The sequence below is a fragment of the Bubalus bubalis genome, chromosome 6 (assembly GCF_019923935.1).
Source record: "Bubalus bubalis isolate 160015118507 breed Murrah chromosome 6, NDDB_SH_1, whole genome shotgun sequence".
Taxonomy (NCBI): domain Eukaryota; kingdom Metazoa; phylum Chordata; class Mammalia; order Artiodactyla; family Bovidae; genus Bubalus; species Bubalus bubalis.
Genome location: NC_059162.1, coordinates 105,289,083 through 105,307,856, shown reverse-complemented (window position 1 = coordinate 105,307,856; position 18,774 = coordinate 105,289,083). Strand labels below are relative to the sequence as shown.

Sequence of the window (18,774 nt, the reverse complement as noted above, 5' to 3'; positions counted from 1 at the left end):
GGGCGTGCCGAGCCGCCGGAAGACTCGAGGGTACCGGGTTGATAGCACTGCGGCTGCGCCGGGGGCAGCACCCGGACCTGGGCGAAGGCGAACAGCGGCGCGGGCCACGGCGCTTCGCTACTGCGGAGGGGCCGGGACACCCGGCCTGAGGCCCAGGAGGCGGGGCGCCGGTGGGCCTCGCCACTGCCGCCGGCCTGGCATCAAAGCAGCGGCGGGCGAGCGGTAGCCTAGCCCGGGTCCGTTGCAAGCCGGTTCAGGGTTCCCTTGGCCTTGCGGGTCCCCAAAGCCCAGCTCCCGGGGGTGTGGCTGGGAAAGTGCCGTTGGAGGGGCTGTGGGTTTATCTGGTGCCTCAGCACCCGCCCTAGGCCGCCTCTCAGGAATTTAGAAAAGAGCCTTGGTCCCGTCTGGAGGCCGATAGTCCTTTGGGCTTCAGAAGGAAGCCTGCGTGAATGTTCGGCGTTTTTTAAAAAAGTCATTGTGTTGGGTGTCGATGTGGTCTGTCTATAAAAGGCTGGGAAAAAACAAAATCTCTTACCGGTCCTTCTCTAAAGAGACACCCTCTGGAGCTGAAAGCCTCAAGAACCGGCTCTCTCACGCCCCCCATCTCTGGTCGTACCAGCGTCCACGGCCTCTCTGGTGAGTAGGAAGCTACGCTGTCTGTGTCTGCAGTTTCTTAGGTCCGAGAGAGGCATGTCTGGGACTAGTGAGAAGGGGCGTACTCGAAATGAAGCTTCTCTGTCGTTAACCATTTCGGGAATAAGATTGGAAAGTTTCTCCACTTGGGTAACAAACCATTTTACTTTTCATATGTTTGGGGGCAGGATATTTTTCATATGCTCCAATACAGCTCCTTTCTCTGCATCAGTCACAGCTGAAAACAAGAAGCCAAACACCCTGCCCCACAAACTTCAAAAAGTTGGGCCAGCTCCCTTTTTAGGGAGCTAGGACTAGGATTGTTCTTGAAGCCCTAATACACTGTACTTAGTCGCTGTAGAGGCGACTGTTCAGATGCCAAGGGCTTCCACGAAAAGATAAGCGGTTTCCAAAATTTCCTGCCAGGAGCAGTTCTCCAATATTTCTCATTATATTCGAAGTACTATATTTGAGATACTTGAAACTTTAAATTCAGATCTATAATCGTTTTAAAAATAACTTTAAAAAGTAGTGTTGTGGTTGCACATTAAAGCAAAAGGTTTATAATAATGTCTTTTAAGGTACTGTATTCCCAACATTGTTACAAGCCTAAAAGAAGTACACTTCTTATATGCATTTTCTAGATGATGAAATGGAAACTCAGAGAACTGAAGTGTCTTAGAGCTTTTAAGTGCCTGTGTCAAGATTCTAACCCAGACTGTCTGATTCCTAAGCTTGCCCTCTTAACTCCCAAGTCTGTCTGTGTCCAAGCAGAAGATGCATGCAGCTTGTTGTTCAGTTGTCAAGTCGTGTCCGACTCTTTGTGACCCCATGGACTGCAGCATGTCAGGCCTCTCTGTCCCTCACCATCTCCCAGAGTTTGCCCAAGTTCATGTCCACTGAATCAGTGATGTCATCCAACCATCTCATCCTCTGTTGCTCTCTTCTTCTTCTACCTTCAATCTTTCCCAGCATCAGGGTCTTTTCCAGTGAGTCGGCTGTTGCATCAGGTGGCCAAAGTATTGGAGCTTCCAAAGAGGAAAGTCAAGGCAAGGTCTGCGCATGTTTGTGTATCTTTGGTATTTGTGTGTATTTGTGCTGTTTGTGAAAGTGTGTATGGAACTAGAAATTAGAGCTGCATCCAAAGCATAGATTATACTTATTTTCACATTGATACTAAATCTTTGTTTTTGGGTCTTTTTCAGTTTTAAGTATGTTTCTGCAAGTTCTGGAGTTCTATCTGTATGATCAGTTTTCTGGATCCCTCCTCCCTGCCTTTTGCTCCTCTAGAAGAATATGAAGAGGCGTATACTCAGACCTACTCAACCAGCCACCCTGCAATTTTAGAGAGGAATCAGTTTTTCAGAGCTGTGAGAGCCACATCAGCCTCTAGGAGCCCCTAGGTTCTGGTGCCACAGGCACACACAAGAATCCTGAGGCCAGGAGACAGATCACAGGAGGACCACGCAACTGTGAGGCATCTCAGCAGAGGCTCTGGCCGTTTCCTCACCAGAAGTGGACAAGGTCAGTCAGGAGGCATCATCATGCTGCAGCAGCTCCTGATCACCCTGCCCACCGAGGCCAGCACATGGGTGAAGTTGCACCATCCAGAGAAGGCCAAGGAGGGGGCGCCCCTGTGGGAGGATGTGACCAAGATGTTTGAAGGAGGAGGTGAGAATAGGCTGATGGATGGGGGGTGGAGGAGGAAGAAGGGTTCTCAATCTGCTTGGTGAAAATAGGTACAAACATCATTGAAGTGGTCTCTCAGGGAGAAAATTGGGAGAGACTAGGTCCTTGGGGCTTGTGCTTGGGGCTTTGGGGAAAGAGATAGCTGTGTGAGAAAATGTTGGGCTCTTAAGCACTGGGTCCCTGCGACATGTGCTCCATGCTGCTCCCATCTCCTGTCCTCGAATAAACACAGGACAGGAAGACAGAATTCAGGGTGTTCTCCACCAGCAGCTGTATAAGTGTGATTTACAGACATCAGAGTCAAAGGTTTCTACCCCCTCAAGCCCTCCAGTGGTTTTCCTTTATTAATCTCAGTCTAGTCCCAAACCAATGCTTTTTCTTTCTTTTCTTCTCCCACTAGAAGGAAGGAAAGACATGCTTGGCTACTCTCACTTTACCTTGAACTGTTTTGAGTTCAGTGGGAAGCATGTCCAAGGTTACACAGTATTTGCTGGCCGGGTCAGGATAGATGGATGTACAGAGGAATTAGCATATCTCATGGGGTCTCTTCGGAGAAGGCAATGGCACCCCACTCCAGTACTCTTGCCTGGAAAATTCCATGGACGGAGGAGCCTGGTAGGCTCCAGTCCATGGGGTCGCTAAGAGTCGGGCACGACTGAGCGACTTCACTTTCACTTTTCACTTTTCACTTTCATGCATTGGAGAAGGAAATGGCAGCCCACTCCAGTATTCTTGCCTGGAGAATCCCAGGGATGGGGGAACCTGGTGGGCTGCCGTCTATGGGGTCGCACAGAGTCGGACACGACTGAAGCAACTTAGCAACAGTAGCAGCAGCAGCATGGGGTCTCTTAGTTCATCTTTAATACTTCAAAAGTCAGACAGGGACTTTTTTAAGCATCTTGATGGATGGAAAAATGAATAATGATCTCTAATGCTAATTATTAATTGATAGAGATAGATATAGACACCGGAGAAGGCAATGGCACCCCACTCTAGTACTCTTGCCTGGAAAATCCCATGGACGGAGGAGCCTGGTAGGCTGCATTCCATGGGGTCGCTAGAGTCGGACATGACTGAGTGACTTCATTTTCACTTTTCACTTTTACGCATTGGAGAAGGAAATGGCAACCCACTCCAGTGTTCTTGCCTTGAATCCCAGGGACGGGGAAGCCTGGTGGGCTGCTGTCTATGGGGTCGCACAGAGCCGGACACGACTGAAGTGACTTAGCAGCAGCAGCAGCAGCAGAGATAGAAACATACCTGGATGGAAAGAAGAGAAAGTAGCCTAAATACACTTTATGGTAAAATTCTTTTGGAAGACAAGAGACAGGAAAATTCTTCTGATTGTATTTATCAGAGAAATTTTCACAAAGCAGATAGCACTGAATTGAGCCTTAAAAGATGTCAATCGTTTTTATGGAAGAGTTGGGAAAAAAATACAAAAGTGGGGACCTTAAAGAGTGGTTCAGAGAATGGAGACTGTTCTAGTCTCACTGAGGGTTAAGAATGTGGCCGGTGCATGTGTCCCACAGATAAAGGGTGGTGGTTAGAGGAAACTAATGTTGGGAAGATATGCTTCAGGCAGATTGTAGAGTGCCATGAAGTCTGTGGGAAGTGTTTGGATTTTTCTTGCTTGTAAGTGGGGAACCTTTGAGGATTTCTGAACAGAGGAGTGGCCTGGTAGGTCAGTGTTTTTGGACCAGCATTGACCATTGGGAAACATTAATACCCCAATCAGTGCACTGCAGGGCCTCCTCATTAAGGAGACTCCAGTCTGCTCTTGAGTCGCTCTGAATGTCTTTCTTTGTGAGTGTATTCAGAGAAGGGCTGTTTTCAGCAGAACTGCAGGCAGTTTTTCTGTTTAATGGGGTAAGGTAAGATGCAAACTTTCTGGCTCTTTTCCTTCCTCAGCTCTGCTATCTCAGGATGCTGATGAGACCCAGGGAGAAAGTTTAAAGGATAAATTGACCCCCGGGACCCCAACAACAGACTCCCAGGTGGGTTGGAGTTTCCTGTCACTTTCTTGACATGCTTTTTAGTTTTTAAGATTATAATTTGCCCTTTTCTGGGGAGTTGGGTATATTGAGGCTAATGAATTTGCAAGTTAGTCTTGTACAGAAAACTGGTCCACAGTGGTGGCAGTTTCCCTCCTCTTAGAAATCGTTTCTTCGGACTTCCATGGCAGTCCAGTGGTAACGACTCTGCACTTCCACTGCAGGGGGTGCAGGTTTGATCCCTGGTTGGGGCCTTAAGATTCCACATGCTGTGTGGCCAAAAAATATTTTTTTAAAAAAATCTTTCTTTCCAGCCAACATCTAATACAAATTTTTGTAGAGAAAGCAAAATGAATGATTTAATTCTAACCCATAAAAACCAATAGGTACCATTTGGGGTCTAAGATAAACCTCAGTTTTCATGAGTATTTTATACTCAAAAATGGGTGACATCTATCACTCCATGAAGTGGCCCATAGAATAGTGGCATGAGCAGAGGTCAAATAACAGCTAAAGACCTGAGCAGAGAAGAAATGGTCAGGCCATGGAGCACGCGCATTAGACAGGCTGGGCAGTTACAACATGGAAACATGTCCTCACCACCTGGTAGACGCACAGGTGAAACAGAGAAGGAAAACTGTAGAGTAAATGTGAAAGGAAGACTTATTAAAGAGGGGACATTATCCGAGGACAGAAGAGTTTTGAGTGAGAACTTGGGTTTTGAAATTGGATGGTACAGAATTTGAACTTATCTCTGGTATTTACTTGCTCCGTGATTTTTTTTTTTTTTAAGGCTTTTTTATGATGCCATTTTCTTTAGCTAATTCAGGTGCTAACATCTTTTAGGATTGAAATGCATTCCAGGGCTATTTCCAGTAATATGGAAGAAATAGTAATATTCTAATTATTTGGAGAGTTACCTTATCTCTGCATTCCACTTTTCTTTAATTCTCACCTCTTGACAGTTAAAAATACTGGTGGGATTCTTAGCACTGGGAAAAGATTAAATTTCTTAAAATTGAGATATAATTTATATATAGGAAAAACACTTAAGAAAGTATATGGTTCTATTTTGACATTTATACACCATGTAACCAAGTTGAGCATTTCTGCCTCTCAGAATGTTCACTTGTGCCCCTTTCCAATCAAAACTCTGGCCCCCAGTAGAGAGACAGTACATGGGATTTCTGCATTATTTCTTACAACTGCATGTAAATCTATGATTAAAATTATCTTATAAATCTATAATCTCAAAATAAAAACTTTGAGAAAGAATCTGTATGTGGCAGTGGTTAGGTATAATGCTCTACAAATGTCAGGTTAAGTTGATTGATAGGTGTTCAGATCTACATCCTTGATAAATTTTTGTCTACTTGTTCGATCACTTAGTGAGAGGAGTGTTAAAATCTCTAATTATTGTGATTTTGTTCATATCTTCCTTTAGTTCTGTCAAGTCAAATTCTGTTGTCAGGCACATATACACGTAGGATTATTGTCTTCTTAATGAGCTGACCATTTATCTTTAGGAAATGTCTCATCATATTCTTTTTCCTAAGCCCACTTTGTCTGATTTAATGTAACTTCTCCAGTGTTTTTAGTTATTGTTGGTATGGTATAGCTTTTTTCATTCTTTTACTTATTTGTGCCTTTATATTTAAAGTGTGGCCCTTCTTAGATACAGCTGGGCCTTGCATGCTTAGTCTGTTAACAGTTACATAATCATTGATATGGAGCTTCCCAGGTGGCTCAGTGGGTAAGGAATCCACCTACAGGATTTCCCTGGTGGCCCAGTAGCTAAGACTCCATGCTTCCAATGCAGGAGGCCTGGGTTTGATCCCTGGTCAGGGAACTAGATCCCACATGCCACAACTAAAGATCCTGCATGCTGCAACAAAGACCCAGTGCAGCCCAAAAAACCCCAAAACAATCCGTCTGCAATGCAGGACACACAGGAGACATGGGTTCAGTGTCCTGGGTAGGGAAGATCGCTTGGAGGAGGGCATGGCAACTCACTCCAGTATTCTTGCCTGAAGAATCCCAAGGACAAGAGGAGCCTGGTGGGCTATAGTCCATAGAGCCACAAAGAGTAGGACACAACGGAAGTGACTGAGCACACAGGCAATCACTGATATGCTTGGAATTTAAGTGTATATTCTTGTCCTTTGCTGTTTGTCAAACCTATTCTTTCATTTCTTTGTTCTTTCTCTCCTGCCCTCTTTTGGATTGTGAAGTTTTTTAGTATTCTATTTTATGTCCTCTAATGACTTTTTTAGCTATACTTTGATTTGTTTTTAGTGGTTGTCCTGGCCATTACAATATGCATTTTAAACGTGTCACAGTTGAATTACTATTATACTGTTTCACAAAGAATATGAAAATCATATTTTCCTATTTACTCTTCCCATTCTTTGTGTGTTGTCATCATGCTTTTCACTTTACATGTTATATACCCCATAATACATGTCCTTATTTTTGCTTTTAACAGTAAGAGTTAAAGTCTCATAAGAGATTAAGAAAAGGAAAAAAAATGAGCCTTTCATATTTGCCCACATATTTACCAGTGCAGGCTTTCCTGGTGGCTCAGACAGTAAAGGATCCGCCTACAATGCAGGAGACCTGGGTTTGATCCCTGGGTTAGGAAGATCCCCTGGAGAAGGAAATGTCAACCCACTCCAGTTCTCTTACCTGGAGAATTCCAAGGACAGAGGAGCCTGGTAGGCTCCAGTCCATAGGGGTCACAAAGAGTCGGACACAACTAAGTGACTTTCTTTCACTTTACCAGTTGGAGCACTTTTCAGTCCTTCCTTTAGGTTCTAAGTTTCTGACATCATTTCCCTTCAGCCTAAAGAACATCATTTAGCATTCCCTGTAGTGTGGGTCTTCAGATGACGAATTCTCACAGCTTTGGCGATCTAGAAATGTCTTTATATGGTCTTCCTATTAGAGGATCTTTTACTGGATATAGAATTCTAGGGTGACCATTTTTTTCTTTTAAGCACTTTAAGGATGTTCCATTGTCTTTTGGTTTATATTGCTTCAGATAAAAAGTGAGCTGTTTTTCTTATTCTTTATCCAGATGTGACATGTCTTTTTGTTTATTTTATACTAACTTTTCTGGTTTTCCTGTTCTTCCTTTCTTACTTTCTTTTCACTACTTTTATAATCTTCCCTTTTATCTTTGCTCTTCAGCAGTTTTAATGATGTGCATAGACATGGTGGAGAAGGCAATGGCACCCCACTCCAGTACTCTTGCCTGGAAAATCCCATGGACGGAGGAGCCTGGTAGGCTGCAGTCCTTGGTGTCGCTAAGAGTCGGGGACGACTGAAAGACTTCATTTTCACTTTTCACTTTCATGCATTGGAGAAGGAAATGGCAACCCACTCCAGTATTCTTGCCTGGAGAATCCCAGGGACAGAGGAGCCTAGTGGGCTGCCGTCTATTGGGTCGCACAGAGTCGGACACGACTGAAGTGACTTAGCAGCATAGACATGGTATTCTTTGAATTTTTTTTTTTTTTGGTGGAGGATTTGCTGCCTTTTGTATTTATAGGTTGATTTTTTTTTTTAATCAACTTGGAAAATTTTCAGCCTTTATTTCTTCAAATATTCTTTTCTTCTCATTCTTCTCCTTCTGAGATTTTAATTACATGTATATTAGACCATGTGATATTATCCCCCCCTCTTTTTTTTTCTTTTTCTCTCTTGGTGCTTCCATTTGAATACTGTCTATTGACCTGTGTTAAGTTTCATTGATCTTGTCTTCATCAGGGTCTATTTGATGTTAAGCCCATCCAGTGGATTTTTCAGATATTGTATTTTTCAGTTGTAGAATTGTTTTTTAGTTTTTTTTTTGGCATTTCTATCTCTCCTCAATTACCCTGACATTTTGACCTATTCCATCCATATTTTATTGTAAACTCTTCAACATATATTTTAATAATTGCTTTAAATTTCTTGTCTGCTTCTTACAGTGACTTGGTGACCTAGGTTTGTTTCTTATGTTTTTATTTCTTGATTATAGGTCAGATTTTCCTCCATCACTTGCCTAATACTTTTTTATTATGGTTCAGATATTCTGTATAAAAGAACAGTGGAGGATGAAATATGCATAGATAGATCCATTTCCCCATCAGCCTGGAAGGACATTGGTATTGAGAATAACTACAATGGCTTCCAGTTTTTTAATGAAACCTCAGATGTGTGGCCTCCTGGCCAAGCATCTGCAATTTCATATTGTTAGAGCAATCATTGTATCGCTGGGAGTTGCAACTTTCTACAAGTTTGCTTTGGTGAACCAAGAAAGACAGAATAAAGGACAGAAATGGCAAGGACCTAACATAAGCAGAAAAGATTAAGAAGAGGTGGCAAGAATACACAGAAAAACTGTACAAAAAAGATTTAATGACCCAGATAATCGTTTTGGTGTGGTCACTCACCTAGAGTCAGACATCTTGGAGTGTGCAGTCAAGGCAGCCTTAGGAAGCATTACTACAAGCAAAGCTAGTGGAGGTGATAGAATTCCAGTTGAACTGTTTCAAATCCTAAAAGATGATGCTGTGAAAGTGCTGCACTCAATATGCCAACAAATTTGGAAAACTCAGCAATGGCCACAGGACTGGAAAAGGTCAAGTTTTCATTCCAGTCCCAAAGAAAGGCAATGCCAAAGAATGTTCAAATTACTTTACAGTTGTGCTCATTTCACATGCTAGCAAGGTAATACTCAAAATACTTTAAGCTAGGCTTCAAAAATATGTGAACTAAGAACTTCCAGATGTTCAAGCCAGATTTAGAAAAGGCAGAGGAACCCCGAGATCAAATTGTCAACATCTGTTGGATCATAGAAAAAGCAAGGGAATTAAAAAAAAAAATCCACTTCTGCTTCATTGACTCTGCTAAAGCCTTTGACTGTGTGGATTACAACAAACTGTGGAAAATTCTTAATGAGATGGGAATACCAGACCACTTTACTTGTCTCCTGAAAAACCTGTATGCGGGTCAAGAAGCAACAGTAGAACTGGACATAGAACAATGGACTGGTTCAAAATTGGGAAAGGAGTATGTCAAGGCTATATATTGTCACCCTGCTTATTTAACTTCTATCCAGAGTTCGTCATGTGAGATGCTGGGCTGGATGAATCACAAGCTGAAATCAAGATTGCCAGGAGAAATGTCAACAACCTCAGATATGCAGATGATACCAGCATAATGGCAGAAAGTCAAGAGGAACTAAAGAGCCTCTTGATGAAGGTGAAAGAGGAGAGTGAAAAAGCTGGCTTAAAACTCAACATTCAAAAAACTAAGATCAGGGCATCTAGTTCCATCACTTAATGGCAAATAGATGGGGGAAAAATGGAAACAGTGGCAGGTTTTATTTTCTCCTGCTCCAAAGCAGGGCTCCAAAATCACTGTGAATGGTGACTGCAGCCATGAAATTAAAAGATGCTTGCTCCTTGGAAGAAAAACTGTGACAAAGCTAGACAGCATATTAAAAAGCAGAGATATCACTTTGCTGACAAAGGTCCATTTAGTCAAAGCTGTGGTTTTTCCAGTTGTTGTGTGTAGATGTGAGAGTTGGACCATAAAGAAGGCTGAGCCCCGAAGATGCTTTCAGACTGTGGTGCTGGAGAAGACTCTTGAGAGTCCCTTGGACAGCAAGGAGATCAAACCAGTCAATCCTAAAGGAAAACAACCCTGAATATTCATTAGAGGGACTGATGCTGAAGCTGAAGCTCCAATACTTTGGCCGTCTGAGGAGAAGAGCCGATTTATAGAAAAGACCCTGATGCTGGAAAAGATTGAGGGCAGGAGGAGAAGGGGGGCGACAGAGAATGAAATAGTTGGATGGCATCACTGACTCAATGGACATGAGTTTGAGCAAACTCCAGGACAGAGTGAAGGACAGGGGAGCCTGGTGTGCTGCAGTCCATGGGGCAGCAGAGTCAGACATGACTTAGCGACTTAACAACAAACAACAAGAATGCCGGCATATGCAGATTCTGCAGAAAGTATGGTTCTGTGAAAAATTTTAAGGTGATGAGAAAGGCTGGTATCTTTCAGAGTGCAAAATGATTTCAGAATGTAAAAAATTTCTTTGGGTTGCGTTGCATGAAATTCATCCCTGACCTGTGTTTGTTAATTGTGAAGCATGAATATCTGGGCTATGGAATAGTTTCTCTTGATAAATAAACAATAAATAAATGTATATATGTATAGATAGATAGATATAGTCTGTTTGTTTTGTCTGTTCTGTTTATTTGCAGAAAACTCTAAGCCTTTTCCTCTTGACTGGTGGTTAAGGTGAGGGACTGATTATTCATATTTTTCCTAGAGCTGTGGCTGAGCTCTGGCTGAGATGCACTTTAGTTTGATTGAATTCACTTTTTTTCTTTTTTTAGTTGCATGGCATGTGGGATCTTAGCTCCCAACCTTGGTCTGAACCCATACCCCCTGCAGTGGAAGGTATGGACCTTCCACCGCCAGGGTCCTTGATTGAGTTCACTTCTGATTAACCCAGCTACTAGCACCCCATGCCATCAGTGCTGAAGGGCTGATCCTTTTTTATCTGTTCAGTATTTGAGCTAAGGAAGAGCTCGATCACAGTTCCAAACCGTTTTGTTCATCTTGCATTAAACTCCAGCAGGGCCCCAGATTTCAGCCCTGGAGGAATGCATTTGTCTTTTTGACAGTAAGTACTGAAAGCCTCTCTCCCCGTCCCCTGGACCCTCTGGTCTCATCTACTTCCACTTGCCCGCCTCCAGCAATCCTGGCCACTCTCCTGCTCCTCAGACAAGCCAAGGACATGCACTCCTCAGGTCCTTTGTTCCTGCTTGGAATGCTCTCCCCTCAGATTTCTGTGTGGCTCTTTCCTACTGAGTTCATGTCTCTGTTTGAATATCCCCCTTTTAGGAAGACTTACCCTAACACCCTACACGAAAGATCTTCCCCATCCTCACTGTGGCTCTCCCTGGTGCCATTATCCTGCTTCATTTTGTTGTTTTCTAAGACACATATAATAACCATCTGTCCTTCCATATATTGTTTATGATAGTCTCCAGGGAATTACCAAACAGATCCAGAGGAGACTCCCAGTAAAACTAATTTAGAATCTCTCAGAAGACTGTCAGAACATATTGGATCTTGATGGAGGTGGTCTCAGGCTGAAAAGGAATATATTGGATATTCTAGGAACTGTTGACCTTCAAGGACATATCTGTGGACTTCACCCAGGAGGAGTGGGGGCAGCTGGCGCCTGCTCACCGGAATCTGTACCGGGAGGTGATGCTGGAGAACTATGGGAATCTGGTCTCAGTGGGTAAGGACAGGCTACACATACATCCAGAATCCTGCCTATTAACAGGATTAATATTTAATTTAGTATTAATAATTCCTAAATTATTAAAAGCAGTAGATTCCCTGGAGCCTGGCCTTGGGTTCTGTGTTGGAGATGGATGTTGCTTACCTTTGAAAACAAGTCAGAACATACCTGAATCTCTTCCCTTCGGGGAACACTTTACTTTGTAGAGCGAGAATAGGAAAACATGCTATGGTGCCCCTTTCCATCTTCAGAGACCCTAAATACCTGAGGATTGAAACTACATCCCAGGGATGGTTCTTTGACCTCAACATAAATATTCATACCCTTTTTTTCACTCCATAAGCAGGTTGTCAGCTTTCCAAACCTAGTGTAATTTCCCAGTTGGAGAAAGGAGAAGAGCCATGGATGACAGAGAAAGAAGGCCCAGGAGATCCCAATTCAGGTGAGCCAAGGCAGATGGTGCCTTTTAATATGTAGGCCAAAGTGCCCAGCATCTTCCCAGGCTGCGGAAAGGCTGAGCGGGTGGACAGGCATGCTCTGAACTAGATTTCATCCCTCTGTCTGCAGTCCTTTTCTTCATCTGACCTAGCAGAAGTCTGTGGAGTTGGAGGGAAGATAAGTCTTCTCTTCATTAAGGTTTTCCTTCTTTCTTCAATATCCTAAAGTCTGCCAATCGAAAGCTCCTTTCCCCATGCTCTGAGATGTACGTAGTAGTCTCTTCTCACAGAAAGCAGATCTCTTTTCAGGACTCTCACTGCATTCTCCAGATCTTTAATCTTCTCTCTTGCATCCTATTTCCACTTTTCATCAACTTTCATTTTATAATCTTAACTTTGAGTCTCACTCTCCTTTGAACTAAAGTATCCTTATTTATTGTAACAAATGTTTTATGGAAAATCCTGCAAGAAAAATGACCATGGGATTCCTTTTCATCAAATCCAGTGATCTTTAACAGTCTTCTTAAACTTCGTTTTTATTGCGAAATATTTTAGACATTCAGAAAGGCAGAGGACATTACAATAAATTGCTATGTACTTTCTACCTAGATTAAGAAATAAAACAGAGTTTAAATCCCAGTACTCCCATCTTTGCTTGAGAAATAACCAACTCTTCTGACTTTAAACATTGTCATTCCTATATGTGTCTTTATATTTGTATTGTATGTGTATATTCCCAAAAAATATATATTATTTTTTGAATTTTTTATTGAAAGATAATTGTATTTATAATATTGTGTTCATTTCTGCCATATATCAACATGTATCAGCCATAGGTATACATATGTCCCCTCCCTCTTGAACTTCCTTCTCACCTTCCACCCCATCCCACCCTTCTAGGTTGTCACGGAGACCTGGTTTGAGTTCTCTGAGTCATACAGCAAATTCCCACTGGCCATGTGTTTTGCATATGATGGTGTATATGTTTCCATGCTACTCTCTCCATTCATTCCACCCTCTCCTTCCCCCCACTCACTTATTTCCATAAGTCTATTCTCTATGTCTGCATCTCCATTGCTGCCCTGAATATAGGTTCATCAGTACCTCTTTCTAGATTCCTTATAAATGTGTTAATATACAATTTTTTTTCTCTTTCTGACTTTCTTCAGTTTGTATAATAGGCTCTAGTTTCATCTACCTCATTAGCACTTACTCACGTTCCCTTTTATGGCTGAGTAATATTCCACTGTATATATGTACTACAGCTTCTTTATCCATTCATCTGTCAATGGACATCTAGGTTGCTTCCATATCCTAGCTATAGTAAATAGTGCATCAGTGAACATTGGGGTATGTGTGTCTTTTTCAGTTATGGTTTTCTCAGGATATATGCCCAGTGGTGGGATTGTTGGGTCATATGGTAGTTTTATTCCTAGTTTTTTAAGAAATCTCCATACTGTCTTGCACAGTGGTCATACCAATTTGTATTCCCACCAACAGTGCAAGAGGTTCCCTTTTCTCCACACCCTCTCCAGAATTTATTGCTTGTAAATTTTGTGATGATAGCCATTCTGACCAGTGTGAGGTGATATATCACTGTAGTTTTGATTTGCATTTCTGTAGTAATGAGTGATATTGAGCATCTTTTCATGTGTTTACTAGCCATCTGTATGCCTTCTTTGGAGAAATGTCTATTTAGGTGTTTTGCCCACTTTTTTATTGGGTTGTTTTGTTTTTCTGGTATTGAATTGCATGAACTGCTTGTATATTTTGGAAATTAATCCTTTGTCAGTTGTTTCATTTGCTATTATTTTCTCCCATTCTGAGGGGTTTCTTTTCACCTTGTTTATAATTTCCTTTGCTATGCAAAATTTTTCAGTTTAATTATATCCCACTTGTTTATTTTTATTTTATTTCCGTTACTCTAGGAGGTGGATCATAGAGGATCTTGCTGTGACTTATAGCACATAAATTACTACTTATAATACTGTTTTGCATATTCTTATTCTTGAAAAAAATGGTATATGTACTTCTTCCACTTGCTTTTCTCATTCAACACTGTTGATATTTACCCATATTATTCATTCATATTTATCCATATCATTCATTTCCATTGAGTTAATAAAGCACAATTTATCCATTTTCCTGTTGATAGAAATTTGGGGGTTACAGAGATAATGCAATAAAACTTTGTATATGTAACTTCTTGTGTAAGTATGTAAGTATTTCTCTGAGATATTTGATAGAAGCAGACTTGTTGGGTCATGGAGCAGATATACCTTTATGTTTCAGGAAATTGTTCTTCAAAGTAGTTGCACCAGTTGGTACTCCCATCTGAGAGTTTTGAGAGGTTCTAGAACTCAGCATCTTTGTCAACACTTGGCATTGTCAAACTTTCACATTTTTATAAATTCAGTGGTTGAATATGGTGTCTTGTTTTTTCATTTTTATGATTACTAATAAGAGGGAGCATGTTTTTAATGTTTGTTAGCCATCCTTCCAGGATTTCTTTTCCGCATTACAGTCAAACACTTTACAGTCTGAGCCACCAGGGAAGCCCTTCTATAAATTACCTGTTTATATCCTTTGCAAATCTTTCTATTATTTTTTCCTTATTGATTTATAGAAAAAATATATATTATTTTATATCTTTAAAATTTTATTTTCCATATTTAGATTTGAATCTGCATATATTTTATATATAGTGTGAGGTGAGGCTCTAGTTTAACTTTTTACATGTGGATAATAAGCCCAAGAACCATTTATTGAATAGTTTATGCTACTTGGTCACCTGCCAAGTTTCTTTATATGCCTGAGTCTATTTCTGGGCTCTATCTATTCTGTTCCATTTTTCTATTTTCTATCCTTACTCTAATGTCAGACTGTCTTAATTACTGTATTTCATAGTGAGATTCAATATCTTGTTCTTCAAAATTGTCCTGGCTATTGTTAGCCCCTTGCTTTTCCATATGAATTACATAATGAGTGCATCAATTACGCACACAAATTCTCTGGTGGTATTTTGATTGGAATATATTGAATCTATAGATCAATTTAGAGGGGAATTAATGTTATGATATTGAGTCCTGTTGTCTAGGAACGTGGTATATTGTTCCACTTATTGATATTTTCTAATTTTTTAAAATAAATTTTCAGGATTTTCCCCCATAAAAGTCTTGTATACATTACACATCTTTTGTCAGATTCATCCTAAAGGACATACATTTTATTGCTATTCTGTTTTTTTATTTTTTAGCCACACTGCATATCTTGTGGGATTTTAGCTCCTTGATGAAGCATTGAACCCTCACCCTCAGCTGTGAAAGCTTGGAGTGCTAATCACTGGACCGCCAGGGAATTCCCTCAACCTGTTTTCTGAACTAGCTGGAGTGGGAAGGGGGAAATCTTTTTATCTTTCTGAGAATGTTTTCCAAAAAGAGTTATCAGTTAAAAAGCCACTGTTAAGACATAGCCCTGAAATATCATTTTTTAGTATTAATAGAAAGAAGAAGATTAAAATGTTCAAATTTTTACTCTGTATATAAAATCACACTTTTACCTTGTTCATCGTGTCTTAATTTCCCATTACCTTTCCAGGCTACATAACCATATTTAAATACACTCAGAATTTCATGGAACTTCCATGGTACTCCAGTGGTTAAGACTGCATGCTCCCAATGCAGGGGGCACAGGTTGGATCTCTGGTCAGGAAACTAAGAACCCACATGCCTCATGCAAAAAATAAATATACTCAAAATTTCATGTACTTCACATGTATTGTTATCTAAATCTGTATTCCATACCCAGTATAATAATTGATTTTTCAAAGCAAAATGAATATGAGTTATTTGCATTTTTTCCATTTCTTTCAGACTTGAAGAGTAAAACAGAAACCAGTGCATCAAATGCAAAATACAACATTTTACAAGAACAGTTATATCATGGCATGATGATGGAAAGGTTCATGAGGGATGATGTCATTTATCCCACATTGAAGAAAGTCTCAAAATATGATGATGAGTTAGAAAAGCACCGGGATCACCATGGAAGAAATGTGAGACAAACCATTATGACCCATAAGAAGAGAAGCCAAGAAACTTACAAATTTGGCAAAAATATCGTGAGTTCAAATGTTGTTATAGAACAGAGGCTCCGTAAATGTGACGCACCTAGAAAGAGAAACAAATGCAAATCAGATTTGATTAATCATCCAACAAGTTACATAAGAGTAAAAACCTATGAATGTAATATATGTGAAAAGGCCTTCAAACAACCCATTCACCTTACTGAACACATGAGAATTCATACTGGTGAGAAACCTTTCAGATGTAAGGAATGTGGTAGGGCCTTCAGTCAAAGTGCATCCCTTACCACACACCAGAGAATCCATACTGGTGAGAAGCCCTTTGAATGTGAAGAATGTGGCAAAGCCTTCAGACATCGCTCATCTCTTAATCAGCATCATAGAACCCACACTGGGGAGAAACCCTACATATGTGATAAATGTCAGAAAGCTTTCAGCCAGAACATTAGCTTGATCCAGCATTTGAGAACTCATTCTGGAGAGAAACCCTTTACGTGCAATGAATGTGGGAAAACCTTTAGACAGATTAGACACCTTAGTGAACATATAAGAATTCATACTGGGGAAAAGCCCTATGCATGTACTGCATGTTGTAAAACCTTTAGTCATAGAGCTTATCTGACACATCACCAGAGAATCCATACTGGGGAGAGACCCTACAAATGTAAAGAATGTGGGAAAGCCTTTAGGCAGAGGATACACCTTAGCAACCATAAAACTGTTCATACAGGAGTGAAAGCATATGAATGCAACCGCTGTGGAAAAGCATACAGGCATGATTCATCCTTTAAAAAACATCAGAGGCATCACACAGGAGAAAAACCTTATGAATGTAATGAATGTGGAAAAGCCTTCAGCTATAATTCATCACTAACTCGACACCATGAAATACACAGAAGAAATGTCTTCCAAAATAGTATCTGAAAACAGATTATGCACCATGAGAACAAAAGGTAAATCTAAATCAATAACTCTGTGCTTTGAATTTTAGGACTCTAAATTTGAGGAATTGACAGAATGATGCCAACTTCTAGTTTTGCTCATTGTGTAAATAAACACTACATTGATAACTACTATTTACTAATACCTCCACACAAAGTTACTTAATCGAGAATAAAAGATGGCCCTTCAAATTAAATTCAACAATATAGAAAATTTTGTACATCATTATTTTTATGACTTCATGGTAGATTAATAAATTGTTTTTCTTGGGCATTCACAGATACAGGCCAGCATTTGGAAACTACTGTTTAAAACATCACCACCACCCCTAATTTTTTAATTAAAATTTTATTTTTTTGATGGGGAAACCCTTCACATGGTATAAATTTCAAAAGGTATGGTCAGTTTTGTAAGTGAAAAGCCTTCTTTCTCCATCCTCCACACAAAATTCTACCTACAGGCAACCATTTTTTATAACTCATATTTTGTACACCCTTCGAGAGAGCTTTCTGTTTAAATTCAAGAGAATACAAGCATACATTTTTTTTACTTTTAAGCATAAATCACAGCTCCCTAAACAAATGCATATTACTTTTATTACTTCACTGTGTATCATGGAGGTTATTCCATATCAGTAAACAAAGTGCCTACTTGTTCTTAACAGCTGTATAGTATTCCATGGTTTGAATGTACTTTATTTAGCCATTTCATTGTAGATGACCTTTTGGATTTCCAGTCTTTTATTTATATAATTTTGCAGTGAATACTCTTACACATTTTTTTTGTTTCTCACATGTAAGAAGATGCAGAGGGTAAATTCCTAGAATGGGAATTTCTGTGCTAAAGGATATGTGCATTTGTATGATGGATACTGCCAAACTGACCTTCAGAGAGGTTTGACCAATTTATTTTCCTACTAGCAAGATAGAGAAGCCATGTGGGAGCCATATCTGGTACTGAAGCATCTCCAGCAGCCTTATAATCCATTAAAGAAGTATCAGTTTATCTCAATAACATAGCCTAGAAGTACAGTCTAAGCTCATCCCCCAAAAGAGCAGTACTTGCCATCCCTGGAGTCAGCATTAGCTGGATCTTATCAAATAGCAGCCAAGGCAACCAGTCTCTGTTGGAGAAGAAAACATCTTTCCACCAACTGCTCCAGTCCCTAACTTCTGAGGTTGGAACTGTCTGATGAAGTATAGTCACTTAAGAGACTGATCCACCTGCCTTAGCAAGTATAATCCTGGCTACAACATCTTTGTTTGGAATGGAGGAAAATGGACAGTTCAGTCAGGATACTTAAGATGGCAGGCTAAACTACAAAGGATCAACTGACCATACATAGCATTTTATGGCTATGTTAGTGAGTTACAGTTCACTTGTGGAAGGAGACAGAAATGAGATAGGACATGACTTTCTAATTAATAAACATTAATTAATGAGAGCATTAATTTGTTGACATTGCTTATTACATTGTGAAAGCTGAGTGCCAATGAAAGGACCACAGTGATTTTGTAGATGTTCACTTTTCATTTTGGCAGTTTTATTATTTAAAATTTTAGTGATTCTGTAGTGTTGATGGATTTCCCATCTCCATCACTACAGCCACTAATCGAGCTATAAACCAAAGCCTGGCACTCATTACATCTAGTCTACCTTATAGCTTCACCTTCCATTTAC

General features: G+C 40.4%; 1 protein-coding gene across 11 annotated transcripts; it reads left to right on the top strand.

Moving 5' to 3' along the window:
- Window positions 1–47: 47 nt before the first annotated feature.
- Window positions 48–18,559, top strand: ZFP69 (ZFP69 zinc finger protein). Of its 11 annotated transcripts, XM_044945195.2 has the most exons (8): window positions 61–236; window positions 552–636; window positions 1,606–1,687; window positions 1,839–2,304; window positions 4,234–4,319; window positions 11,502–11,628; window positions 11,975–12,073; window positions 15,941–18,559. In XM_044945195.2, exons 4-8 carry the CDS (start codon window positions 2,178–2,180, stop codon window positions 17,074–17,076), a joined length of 1,575 nt encoding a protein of 524 aa, XP_044801130.2. In that variant the 5' UTR covers window positions 61–236; window positions 552–636; window positions 1,606–1,687; window positions 1,839–2,177; the 3' UTR covers window positions 17,077–18,559. The 11 variants fall into 11 exon arrangements, with proteins under 11 accessions (XP_044801135.2, XP_044801134.2, XP_025144783.3 ...); XM_044945194.2 differs by lacking the exon at window positions 1,606–1,687; XM_044945196.2 differs by having other exon boundaries at window positions 61–636; window positions 1,924–2,304.
- Window positions 18,560–18,774: the final 215 nt, after the last annotated feature.